Source organism: Trichophyton rubrum, assembly GCF_000151425.1.
Source record: "Trichophyton rubrum CBS 118892 genomic scaffold supercont2.3, whole genome shotgun sequence".
NCBI lineage: Eukaryota > Fungi > Ascomycota > Eurotiomycetes > Onygenales > Arthrodermataceae > Trichophyton > Trichophyton rubrum.
Window position 1 is genome coordinate 2,044,724 of NW_003456426.1, and position 12,712 is coordinate 2,057,435.

General features: G+C 50.5%; 5 protein-coding genes across 5 annotated transcripts in view; 2 read left to right on the top strand and 3 right to left on the bottom strand.

Moving 5' to 3' along the window:
- Positions 1–884, bottom strand: part of TERG_03501 (uncharacterized protein) — a 3,977-nt gene extending 3,093 nt beyond the window's left edge. The window contains exon 1 of the mRNA XM_047748100.1: positions 51–884. Within this exon, the coding sequence (XP_047604074.1) occupies positions 51–375 (325 nt within the window). The 5' untranslated portion in view covers positions 376–884. The remainder of the gene's footprint in view (positions 1–50) is intronic.
- A 1,063-nt stretch (positions 885–1,947) lies between these two features.
- Positions 1,948–4,941, top strand: TERG_03502 (uncharacterized protein; the record flags this gene model as incomplete). Its single annotated transcript, XM_003236409.1, has 1 exon — positions 1,948–4,941. The coding sequence occupies one exon, from the start codon at positions 1,948–1,950 to the stop codon at positions 4,939–4,941; it is 2,994 nt and encodes a 997-aa protein (XP_003236457.1).
- A 254-nt stretch (positions 4,942–5,195) lies between these two features.
- On the bottom strand, positions 5,196–6,038 carry TERG_03503 (uncharacterized protein; the record flags this gene model as incomplete). Its single annotated transcript, XM_003236410.1, has 1 exon — positions 5,196–6,038. The coding sequence occupies one exon, from the start codon at positions 6,036–6,038 to the stop codon at positions 5,196–5,198; it is 843 nt and encodes a 280-aa protein (XP_003236458.1).
- Positions 6,039–7,685: 1,647 nt separating this feature from the next.
- On the bottom strand, positions 7,686–9,031 carry TERG_03504 (uncharacterized protein; the record flags this gene model as incomplete). Its single annotated transcript, XM_047748101.1, has 3 exons — positions 7,686–7,976; positions 8,046–8,498; positions 8,567–9,031. The coding sequence occupies 3 exons, from the start codon at positions 9,029–9,031 to the stop codon at positions 7,686–7,688; spliced, it is 1,209 nt and encodes a 402-aa protein (XP_047604075.1).
- Positions 9,032–10,923: 1,892 nt separating this feature from the next.
- TERG_03506 (uncharacterized protein) lies at positions 10,924–12,596 on the top strand (the record flags this gene model as incomplete). The annotated part of the gene is made up of 2 exons (XM_003236413.2): positions 10,924–11,109; positions 11,163–12,596. The coding sequence occupies 2 exons, from the start codon at positions 10,924–10,926 to the stop codon at positions 12,594–12,596; spliced, it is 1,620 nt and encodes a 539-aa protein (XP_003236461.2).
- Positions 12,597–12,712: the final 116 nt, after the last annotated feature.

The following is a 12,712-nucleotide window of genomic DNA, read 5'->3' on the forward strand; positions in this document are numbered from 1 at the left end:
CGTAGTAGACATGCATGAACAACAAAAAAGGGGAGTTGGGTGAAACATACAGTTCTGAGCCAGATGGGGAGACTGGAACATCTGGTGGGAGTGAGCGGGTCCGAGATGGGAGAGAGTGTGAGCGTTGGGACCTGGGCCTCCCGGTCCCGAAACGGGCTGCATGCCAGCAGCCATTGGGCCCGGCTGAGAGGCCTGGGGAGCTCCCGGCGCAGAAACACCGGCATGGACCTGCTGCATCATGCCTCCGCCAGGTGCCTGGGCAGCGAGATGCGCGGCAGCCGGATGCTGGCCGGGGGCCATTGGGTGATTTTGCACCATGCCCGGATGGTGCGCCATGCCGACTTGAGGAGCAGGGAACGGCTGCGCCATCATCATTTCCGATTGACCACGGCGCCTGGGAGACCGAGCAGAACTGTGAGGGCACCAGGGAAACACGCGACAGAGGCAGACTCTGCTGATATCCGGCGTGTATCGACGCGATAATACGGCCGGGCTAATCCCCACGGAACCCTAACAACAGTATACTTCCGGAGCAAAGTGACCCCCACGGCGACCAAAAAAGCGAGATATCCAGCGCAGACGGGGCTCCAGCGGCCGCACGACAGACTCCCTCGACGGTCTTCGGCCTCAGAGAGGCGGGCGCAAGGAGGAGCAGAGGGCGAGCGAGACGCTCCGGCGGAGGTTGAAGGGGCAGATTCCAGCAGGCTGGGGGCGGGAAAACGAGAGGGCGTATCAGGAGCACGGCGGCGACGAGGAGGTCCGCCTGCACACCATCAGGTCGAGAGCAACGCCGAGAAGGTCAGCCCGTGTCGTTCTCGTCTCTTCGCTACGTCGTCTTCGTCGTCGTCGTCGTCGTCGCTGTCTTCGTCGTTGTCGCTGTCGTCGTCGTCGACTTTGCTGCTTTCGACTTCAAAACTTCGAAGAGGCAAAACGGACGGCCGCGCTAGCCCGTTTGGGCCAAGGTCACGTGAGACGCTTTTTTTTTCGTGCGCTTAAAAAGAAAATTTTTTTTCCTTTCTTCTTAACGACAACAACAAAGTCGACGATGTCGACGTTGAAGTTGGGATGATGAAGATGAAGACAGTGGCGTGAGAGAGATATGATGAGGTACGTGGTATCGGAGTGCTCTGGTTCCGTGATGACACAAACTCCTTCTTCTTACCTTCTCTGAGTCGCCCTTGAAGAGACATGCGGATCTTCCCTCTCCGGTTGATCTGTTGCTTGCCAGTATATCTGTCTGACTGGAACTGTCTCCCTCTGCCGTTGCTGCGTCAGCTCGCTGGATGGTCCTTTGCTGACCCTCGCTAGGTTCTATGAAGCTCACACAGCCACCGCGTTTACTGTCGAACGCTCGCAGTAGAGTAGCTTGTACGGTAAGCTATCCCTAAACTTGTGCACACACCACACACCAGCACTCTATGATGAAATTTTTTCCTACATTCGCAGTTTCCACGCTAGCTGTCGCATGAACCTAATAAGTCGACGTGTCGTTGAGCGTTTTATCTTCCTTGGATGTCTGATTTGCTTTATACACGCCATACTCGCTTGTTTGCTCTTGATCAGCTTGCTGTTCCTCGCTGACTGTTGCAGATTAGGTCTCTTCCCTCATTACGTATATAGATAGCATAGCTAGTGAATGAATTGATCTTTCTTCAGTCAGACTCGTTTTACTCCAAAATGTTCCTGATATTCAATTTCTATCTCTCTCGCGCCTTTGCTTGGGCTGTAAAATTTTCAGTATATATATGATTATGTAATCCCATAAGCATAAACGGAAAAACTAATATCCGCATATCAGATCAAACTCGAATGGTGGAAGCAAATGAAGAACCTTAAAAGAAGAAAAGAAACGACAGCGAGCTCAGCGCTGATGAGTCCTCGAATACCTACTCGAAACACTCCAGCCCAGTGGCAGCAGTGCTAGATCTGCCCTGGATGCTCGCCCAAATGCAATGCGCTCTGCGCTCGGTGCGTTACGGGCACCCTGGAGCAGCCCGTTCGCTCGCCGCCAGCTCTAGACTCCGTCGACATGCCCGGTATCCGCGCGCCTTTCACACCTCGAGCGCCCGCGGAGAGGCTCCAGAGGGTCCGCATAACCCGGTTGACACGCCCGTAAGCAACAGCAGGCCAATTGAGGGTGAGACGCCGGTATCAGAGACCAAAAATGCTGTGGCGCCGGAGGGGAAAGAGAAAGAGACCAAGGAGCCCGGCCTCCAGGCAAAAAAGGACAAACCCAGGGGCTACAGCCCGTACGGGTCAGGCGCTCGACGAGCGATGAGGAATCGAAAGACGGAAGATAAACCCGCTAAACCGGTAGCTATCAAGTTACCAGCCTGGTTCCACCGGCGGAACATGAAGCTGTCTGATCAGTCCGCACAGGAGTCACAGCTACCGCCCCTGGACGTGCATATTTCCCAGAAGAGCAAACAGGAGAACGCCGAGGATGGTGACCAGCTCCGTGAGGGCCAGGGAGGTGATGACGGTAGCGCCGGAAAGCCAGATGATGCCTCGCCATCTAGCCCGGACTCTCGATATACCCTCAGCCCAGAGGTATGGCAGGAGCTAAGAGCAGCTGTACAGGCCGGTCTAACCTTGCCTGCTGCTCGATACGCCCATGATCCAGCCTCTGCAAAGCCCCATCTTGTCTTACAATACCCTGGTGAAGGCGGGATCCTCTTCCTTGATGCTGTGGTCAAGAGCCTGGCCACGGACCTGAATACCAGCATCGTCACACTGAATGCACAGGATATTGCAGAACTATATGGCCAGCAACGACAGGAAAATGATCAACTGTCTAGCTCCATGATGCTTCTGCTCGGCTATGACGTCTACAGGCCGAGACAACGGCATACGCAGAAAGAGATGGAGGACGAAGCAGAGGAGAGAGAGGAAGAGGAGGAGATAGAAGATGAAGAGTCGGACCGCTGGTCTTCCCAGTCTGCTGCCCTCCCCGTCACCAAGATCAGCGCTGATATTTCAAGCTTGGTAAACCCATCCATACTGCAGTCTCTCTTTGGCGGCAAGGGCTCATTTGGAGTCGCCAAGGTGGTCCTCCCCAGTGGTGAACGCAAGGAAGGCATGGACTCGGATGAGGACGTTCGATGTCTGCGGCTGATCAATGAGCTATTAGATGTGCCTCTGGGGAAGCGTGTGCAAGCTGAGCATGCAAAGGAACAGTCACCTTCGACCCCTGAGCCCACCGAACCCATTGAATCTGCTGAAAATACCCCTATACCACCTCCCACCCCCACAACTCCGCCATCCCAGCAATCCTCATCATCTTTGCCAAAGAAACCAACACTCATCCTACAAATACAAGACTATAAAGACCTACTTAACACCCGGGGAGGATCCTTCTTCCTCTCATTATTGCACAAAACCGTCATGCGACGGCGGCGCAGCGGCGACCAGATAGTTATCGTCGGAACTGTGTCGGAGCCGGAATCTGACAAGGGCCATGAGAAAGCTTTCCCAAGACTGACTCCGAGAGACTACGACCAGCGTGCTTCAACCATCGTCGTGCCTCCAGCAATGTCATCAAAGGCTGCAGAAGAAATATTTGCCAAAGATGCAAAAAAGCGCATCCTCGATATCAACATTCGACATTTAAAGGTTATGCTGAAGACCAGACTCAGGAAATCTGGAACCGCTGGTCAGAGCCTCCTCAACGACCTGCCCTGGGAGCTTGAGGAAGAGCTTGTTCGAACTTCGGGCCTTGATACAGGATATTGGCCGTTCAGCCTTGTCCACCGCATCTCCACACTTACCCTTGGCTGTATACAACCAGACGAAAGCCTGACACTAGACCATATTACCAAGGGTATTGAGCTGGTAGGCAAAAGTGATCAGGTCAAGTGTGACTGGCTAGGCGAAAAACAGAATAAAGCGAAACCGTCGAAACCTTCTGCCCATAAGGATAGACGGAATAAACTACGACCAAAATGCAATACTCATGAAGAGAAGCTCCTCAATGGCGTGGTAGATGCAGAAGGTATAAATACTACATTCGCAGATGTCCACGTTCCACCTGAGACCAAGGAGGCTCTCAAGACACTTACCTCCCTTTCTCTCATTCGGCCCGAGGCGTTTACATACGGTGTCCTTGCAACCGACAAGATACCCGGCCTACTTCTCTACGGTCCTCCAGGCACAGGTAAAACAATGCTTGCCAAAGCCGTTGCTCGCGAGAGCGGTGCTACCGTCCTTGAAATCAGCGGATCTGACGTCTACGACATGTACGTGGGAGAAGGCGAGAAGAACGTCCGTGCCATCTTCACCCTTGCCAAAAAGCTCACACCCTGTGTTGTCTTTATCGACGAAGCAGATGCCATCTTCTGCTCTCGAACAGGCGCAAGTAACCGCACCTCCCACCGAGAACTCATCAATCAATTTCTGCGCGAGTGGGACGGCATGAACAGCCTCTCTGCCTTCATTATGATAGCTACAAACCGGCCGTTTGACCTGGATGATGCCGTGCTCCGCCGTCTACCCCGTCGTTTACTCGTTGATCTACCCACAGAACAAGACCGTTTGGCCATTCTTAAAATCCATCTCAAGGACGAACGTCTTGCGCCATGTGTAGACCTAGCCGATATTGCCGAGAAGACACCATTCTACTCTGGCTCTGACTTGAAAAACCTTTCAGTTGCGGCTGCCCTGGCCTGTGTCCGAGAAGAGAATGACATTGCTGCACAGCACAAGGGAGACGAACCGTACAAGTATCCCGAGCACCGCACTTTGCGTAAAGAACACTTCGAAAAGGCAATGGAAGAGATAAGCGCGTCAATCAGTGAAGATATGTCATCCCTAACTGCTATCAGAAAGTTTGACGAGAAATATGGTGATCGCAAGGGACGGCGGAAGAAGGCTCACGGCTTAGGCTTTTCTGCTCCCAACGCTGCCGACGCCCCTGGTGCTGAGACTGGCCGTGTTCGAAATTAGCCCCAACTTGATATGTTTGATACTCCTGTATACTATCCTTCTTCTTTTTCTACTTCCTTTTATCATCCTTTGTCAGTTACTTTTTCATGGCCGTTGGGGGAAAATATAGAGGACATGTACCAATATTTCATGAACAATTAGAAAAATAACACTGTTTTCTATGTTTACTCATAGCTAGGATTTATCTTAATAGTAAACCGTTTGCGTTGACCTGCAAATAACCTGACTATTCATACACGTATCCAAAATCGCAGCTAACTGCAGCCACTCCCTTCAGGCACCCTCTGTATCATCTCAATCCCGCGAAAAGAAGCCGACTCGAAAGCAAGAGTTAGAGATGGGACAGCACAGAACCACAGCATAAACTCCATCCGGGGCTTCCCGTCCTTCTCTAGGTCCGGAGTAATAACCTCCTTCTCATGTTTCTGGAAATCCTCGTACAGTGATCGAATAGAATGATACTCGTTCCTCCAGCATTTGTCGATAATATCTCGGTACAACAAGGCTTCGGTATTAGAAATTTCATCTGGCCGCGGGAATCGGTTGTCCTCGAAATATTCGTAATGGAATACTCTCCATGCAGAGACAGAGTAGATCACGCCGGCAATTCCGCATAAGTCTCCCTTCGCGAAAGGGTCATCTGTGTAGACTTTCTCCATGCCTGTATCCGGCGGGAAGATCTCTCCATTGGCAAAGTCGATGATTTTAACTGAGCCATAGGGGACAAGAACATTGTTTGGTTTGATGCCCTGATGAAGCACCTTGCTTGAATAGATGTGGAAGAAACCCTCTATCAGAGACCGAATCCAGGCTATTCGTGTTGCCTTGGAGGGCATCTCGTGTCTGGGTATGTATTTTTCGAGGTCGCCCTGTTTTGCGTATGCCAATTTTATTGCCCCAGAGTCGTCGAGAGGGCCATAATAACGGATGATACTATCGTGCGGACCCAATCGCTCATATATCCGGCATTCGACGTTCATCATCTCCAGTTTCATCTCATTATACACCCGGGCTTCCTCGGACGAGTCAGGGTCTGATTTCGGGTGCTTGACAACATAGGACTCGTCCACGGCACGGATATCGCCTGTCAAGCCCATTGCGAGCTGACGGCCCGGATAGTTTGGGGGTTTGATATATCTCATCTTCATTTCCCACGTCGATTGTTGCAAGAACAAATGATTGCAAGTACTAAGGGGTCGTCGTTCTTGATATGTGTTGTTAATGTTATGGTCTCAGGGGTTCAGCCTTTGCTCCAACTAGTTAATGGTTAGTAACTGGACTACGCTACGGAGTAGTTAACTAACTAGCTAGTTGGTTAACTTCCAGGCTCAATTGACGAGCTTACTGCCTAGTTTGTTGGTTGCGGAATAGAGCTTATCAGCCAGCCAGTTAGTAGTTACTAATTGACAGCTACAGACGGAGGGATTTACTAGAATTTATACAAAAATTGGCTTCATCGCAGGGATATATTTGCGCCGTTTCGTTATCCGGGCCTTTGTAGCCACATTTGTAAGTATGAAAGACCTGGTCTTCCTGGATACACATCGTCGACTGGCTCAGCTATAATAGCAGTAACAGGATGAGTACTGTCTGGATTGATGGGCATGTAAAGACGATTTGAGTGGTTATTGGAAGCCCGTCTTCACGGTAGAAAGCTGGCCTTTTATACTCCAATCTATAAGTACAATTCCTGTCCGAGGCGGCGTCTGCCTGGCTCATAAAGGTTTCTATGACTCATGGCAGTGCACTTCCATGCAACAGGGGGAGTGTGATAGATGTTGCTTTGCTATTCAATTCGTTGAGTGTAGTAAGGCGTGCTGCTCCCATGCTACTAGCTACGCCGCCATCCAGGCAGACACGGTCAACCCCAATCAGATTCAGCTATATTATGCAGGGCTGGAACTCCGACCTACCCCCCTTGAAATGTGCCCTCGTTGACCTATCGGATGCTTCAATGATGTGAACTTGGACGGAGAGTGGGTATCTTGACCATGGGTGTGCATATGCATGCTGGGTTTTTGAGGCTATGTGTTACCTTCCAAAATATATATGAAAAATTAGGACAACACCCGTGTCCATTTCAACCATTTTCAAGTAGATAAGGCATTTAAAGAGCACCGATGGAGGTATTACTACCATCTGCCGTATAAGCATCTGACATGAAGCCCAAGTGGCAGAAAATAAGCTATGCGGGCCGCACATTGGGTGGAGCATACCTTAATCTTAAATAACTAACTAGTTAGTAGCTTCTGGGGCGAACTACTCTATAGTTACCGGACGAGATACTCTATGTTGTCACTACTTTAGAAAAGCTAGTGAGATTTCGAAGAATGTGACATGAAGTGCACTGGGCAGCCACCCAAGAGATTGTTATTAAGTGACATTAGAGCAGTATAGAGCTGATCAACTCGTTTACCACATAGTTTCAATAGTTGCCTAGTAAGCGGCTCGTGCGGATGTGAGTGACCCCGGGAAACTATCCAGCCATAGATCCAGTCCGGCAATCCAATGCCGTCCTTCCAATGAGTCTATCATACTTCCAAACTCCGCTAGTGCCTCCTCAAACTTGAGCTGAGAACTATGAAGTCCCAGACGGCGCGCTATGTCGTAGAGAGATTCGAGAGCTACCCTTGCAATATGATCGTAGGTTGGAAAGCATTGAGCTACCTTACGCAAGGCCGTATACCAGTGATTATATGTATTCCTCCAGTCAGATCTAGCATGAAAAATTTTCGCCAATAGAATTAAGACATGTAGCTTTTCCCTCTCGGAAATATGCGCCTGAAACGCTGTGCTTTGGCATAGCGTTCTTGAGCGAAGAATGATTCGGCTAGTGTGAGGTTCAGAAGAGGTGCGACCTTATCTTTCTCCTTAGCTTGTCTGAGAAGTTCTTTTCTAAGTTGGCTTTCGGCATAGGTATAATCATCAAGTTCTATCAGGGTGCCGCCGATATTGAAAAAGAGATCAGTGCGGTATGGAGTGAAGCAGAGTTTTGGTTGAATACTAATAAGCCGCTCTGATCTTTGAAGATGTGACTATGACTCGTTGAATCCTCCTCGACACCGGAGAAGTTCGCCCATGAGGAGATGTTTTCGAAATAATACGGTAGACTCGATTGGACTAGGATGCCGACTCATCGCCTCCCAGCCCTTTAACAATTCTATGGCCTTATCAAGTTCACTGGCTTGGGAATAATCCAGTGCATGCTGGATGAGGATGTGTCCACGTGCTGAATGCGTTTTGACGTTGCGTGAGGATGAATATCGGCTCGCGATAGGGAGGATAGAGTTGAGGACCTCCTTAGCCTGGGCCACATCCCCTGTGAGACGAAGAGCGAGAGACTCCTTATATGCAACATAATATTTCAGGTAGCGGCTGTTTAGTCCAATCATAAGTTCCTTAGCGTTGGCAATAGCGAACAAACGACCTTCGACGTCTGTGAATCTAGACGCTTCGAGTAAGCTGGAAATCACTTCAGCCTTCTTATTCGAATCTAGAGCCCAATAATCTTTCGTTATTTTGTATCTCAAGCAAGGTGTGCTGCAAATGTGCGAATTCTGTAGACATATCGGTTGGTCTGAAACTAGTTAGTAGCTGTAATATGTATCCATAACTTAGGGCATACACACTCAGGCTCAAGATATTCCCAGGGGATAGTTTGAGACGCAAAGAGCAGAGCCTTTAATCTCCAGAGATGACGCAACTCTAGAGGCAATGCCGCTAAAATCTTAGTTGAATAAACCGGGTCCATGCGAAAGGCGTTGCTAGGGCTGATTGAGATAATCCCATCGAGTTGAAGTTCATGCAGTATAGGCAGTAACGCTGTCGAGTCTGCAAGTAGGAGGGCAAGCCCGAAATCGAGGTCTGCCTCAGTCTCGTCGATACCGCTAGAGTCTGCCCAACGTTTTCGAGTAGTGGCTCCGCGAGCGCAAAGGGCTAGAGAAATGTCATCCTGTCCAAGAAAGCAGAAAAGAACCAGCGCAAGACGGACACTTCTAGAGCGAACTCCAAGAACTCCAAAAACTGCTGTCAAAGTCAATTTTTTCAAGCGACAGTCAAGACTGGCTGTATTCCGGATGCGTTGAACCATGGCTATTGAGTTGGTAAGTTACTATAACTTGCCTGCCGGTTGGTAAAAAATGGAAGAACCTGTGAGAGAATTTAGTAAAATAAGAAACAGGACTGAAGAATGCCAGGAGAGAAGTGGTAGCAGAGCTAGTTATTTGAGAGAGTTATCATTTCAGATCCTGACGCTCTGTTGAGCAGCCAGAAAGAGGAAAAGGCCACACTTCTAGGCGAATACTCATTTAAAGTTCCCCTATCGCCAGGGGGTGGTAATGTCAAACTGGGTGAAATTGTGACTGATTTCTAAGAAACAATAGTGGCCCAACTGAAGGATATTTAGTTGGAGCTTTTGTATAATAATTTGGTCCCTGTCGTTCTGTTGAGTAGTGGAAGGAAGCAAAGGCTTCACTTGTAGCTGAAGGACTCATTTAAAGGTAACTCCACGCCAGTAATAGAAATACCAAACGGAGTGAGATTGAGATTGAGATTGATAATAAAAAAGTGGACTAACTGAGGGATGATATAGCCGGAGCCTCTGAATAGAGCAGGAGAGTCTTTTAACGGAGAGGGTATATCCGGTGGTTTGCCAGGCAAAGGTGATATTAGAATAGGTCATAGGCAGATCCATTTTAGTTTGTTAAAATCAAACCTAGCCCTGGTATTTGATGTTGGAAGCATCAGATACCACTTTAGGGTAAGAATTAGTGTCGGCTGGGGTAATAATATTGATGGACCAATGTCAATATACTGTAAGCTGTTACTGAACAGCTAAATTGGACTTAAAATAGCCTCATAGACTCAATTGACCTCTACTGGGTAGTTGTGACTTCGCCTGTGCTATCACCATTGTATAGATCGAATTGGCCAAAGAGTAACCCTACAACTCGTAAATAGTCATTAGACTGCCCCAGGAAGATATCGTGTATGCCATCGGATCCATTTTGACCACTCGGTTATGGCCATCAGTTCGAGACCACTCGGCCGTATCCCCGTGAACAAATAAACATAACCCTGCAGGCCAGCTCCGTCGGACAATGGGCCAAGAGCTTATGAAGTATTCAAGTCAAATCGTATGACGACGAGACCAAATCGTACGATTTCTGGGCGTCAGAATAAGCCCGGACTCTTCGGCCGTGCCTATTAATACCTGTCATGGCGGCAAAGACAAGGCTAGCCGTTGGCTGAGGAGTTCTCTCGTCTGGCCCAAATTCTAATCCAGGGATTGACCAACAGCAACCGGCCATGCAGAGTCGCCTGACAGCCTGCTGGATGCCGCCGCTTTTGCGATCTGCGAAACAGTAATCGAAACAGTGGTGCCCCGGTGAACTTCTGGGATTTGCATCTTGTGTATCATGGTCGATCAGGGCGCGGCACGGGTAGAAGGAGTCTTGGATAGTCTAGCAGCCGCGATATTCTCCGGTGGTTGTAGGATATAACAGACACTGGCAGATCGAGCAACAGAGCCCATCTTCTCGCACTCGAAGGAGCATCTATAGCGCACAATAGAAACAAATCTTGCATTGAGTCTCCAGGGAACCATGCTTTGATCCTCCGTCGGGATCTCCCATGCAGTAGTAGTAAGGAAACATTTCGAGATGCGGTTTTGATATCCACGAAACATCCTAGGCATAAGCTTATAACGGCCACCAGCAAGGGTGTCTCCGCCGTCTTGCCTGTCTCTGCGTATATATCGAGGAACATAAACACCCCCTGGCGCCCCTGCTCGCGCTCTGCCGTCTTTCTCGTGCAACTTTTGGCCTGCAGGGCAAGGCGTCAGTCAACCTGCTCAATAACTAGTTATTGTCCAAGCCGGCAGTCAAGCCACAATCTCACCACTTTGGCCCCTCCACGCCCCTCTGTCTGCTGTCCGTCGAGTTGGCCGATACGAACGAGCAGCAGCAAGCGAGCCATTCGCCTATGCAGCGTCTCTCTCGTCTCCTCGGGCTCTTTCACCTGGCTCCGACCTGCTTGGCTCTCTTGGGCGGCGAATACCTGGGATCTCGCGACCGCCGGGCCGTCTTGGATGACATCTCGCACGTAAAACGGGTCGACCGCAGTGCTGGGCGATATCGAGCTGCTGCGTATTATTTCTCCTGGCTTCTGGTTCCTTCGTCGGTGGTGTTTGGTGATAACTAGTTATTTATATTCCCGCCTAGGCGTTGCGTCGCTGGTCGAAAACATCCTTGCTGCTTTTCTCCAACATCTTCACACACACCTCCACACAACAGCACAAGAGCACCGAGATACACCGCACCAGAGCAGCTACTGGCGTCTCGTCTACACCCATGGATAGCTTTGGCGGTTTACCTGCTCCCAATCCAGTTGTCCCCGTGCCGTCGAATTCTGTCTTTGCAAGCCTGCATCGCAGAAGCCGCACTGCCGACTCGCCTAGCTCAGTCACAAAGACCATAGAAACCAGAGACGCGGCAGCCAGGGAGGCGAAGCGGTTCCTCCTCCAGGTCGTCCGGAATGACTGGGCTTATCCCCCGCCGCCGACACCTGCTGCTGCCGCTGCTGCCGAACCGCAAACCCCGCGGGCTGCCGTGGGCGCACCGGTAGAAGATCCAGAGGAGCCACGTGAGATAGCGTGGAGACACCGGGAGATGGACAACTCAGGTTCAGAGTGGGAAGATGGACTGGATGGCCCTGAGGGACTGGATCCGTATAGGTTTGAGTCACCTGAGGCCGTTGCGCGGGGGCTATCGGACAGACGCAGAAAACGCCGCAAGATACAAGAGGACGAGATGAAGTGGAACGAAGGGCTGAGCCTCTGGACGGCAAGGCGGGACGCCTGGACGGGTGCAAAGGCGCCTGAACGGTCTGCTGACGTTGCTGCGAGCGGTGCAAAGGTGAATCTGGAGGCGTACAGGCAATCTATAAGCAGCGAGGAGAGCTATAACGGGAGCTACGATACAGACCTGGTTGATACCGAGTCGCAATATACCCTCTCCCGGCCTGCGTCCAACGCCTCGGCCACCGCTCAGGTCAAGCCGTCGGAGCCACCGGCCGATAATGCACCTACAAGGGACAATGTAGGGCAGCTTACCGTCTCATTGGATACAAAGGCCGCCTTAGACTGTCAGGCCGCCGCAACAGCAGACACAAAGGAAAGAGAGGACGACGACGATGAGTGCCTGGTGCCCATCATGGGACCCCTGATTCCTGATTCCAACATGCTACGAGCTGCCATCACTCCCAATGTCTATCCGGCAATCTACAGCAGACTCGTCATTCAGTCGAACACACCCGCCGTGCCTATCAACCTCTCTCATATGACCCGAGCCCTCGTCCAGGGGTGGAAGACAAACGGCGAATGGCCCCCAAAGCCAACGCCAACAAAGGATGTCCCAGTTATCAAAAGGCCGAAGCAGCCGGCTGTCAACACTGGTCTCAGTGCCAATGCCAATGCCAATGAACATGGTGAAATGCGGGATGGCAAGGGAAGAAGGCTGTCTGGCGTCAGCAATGCAGTAAAAAAGGTCCTTGGACTGTCTTCGTTCAATTCCGGAAATAGGCTGCACCTACGCTCAAACAGCCATAGTGGTTCGGTATCCAGGCCTCCAACGGAGGATTCTCTTAACGCGCCTTGACGGTCGTTCCCTGCGCTCTGGATGAAATGTGTTACGCTGTTTTCTTGATGTGTTACGAGTTCCCTCTCTCTCCGTTTCTCTACTACGTACATGTACTCCTCTCGTTTCTTTTCTTT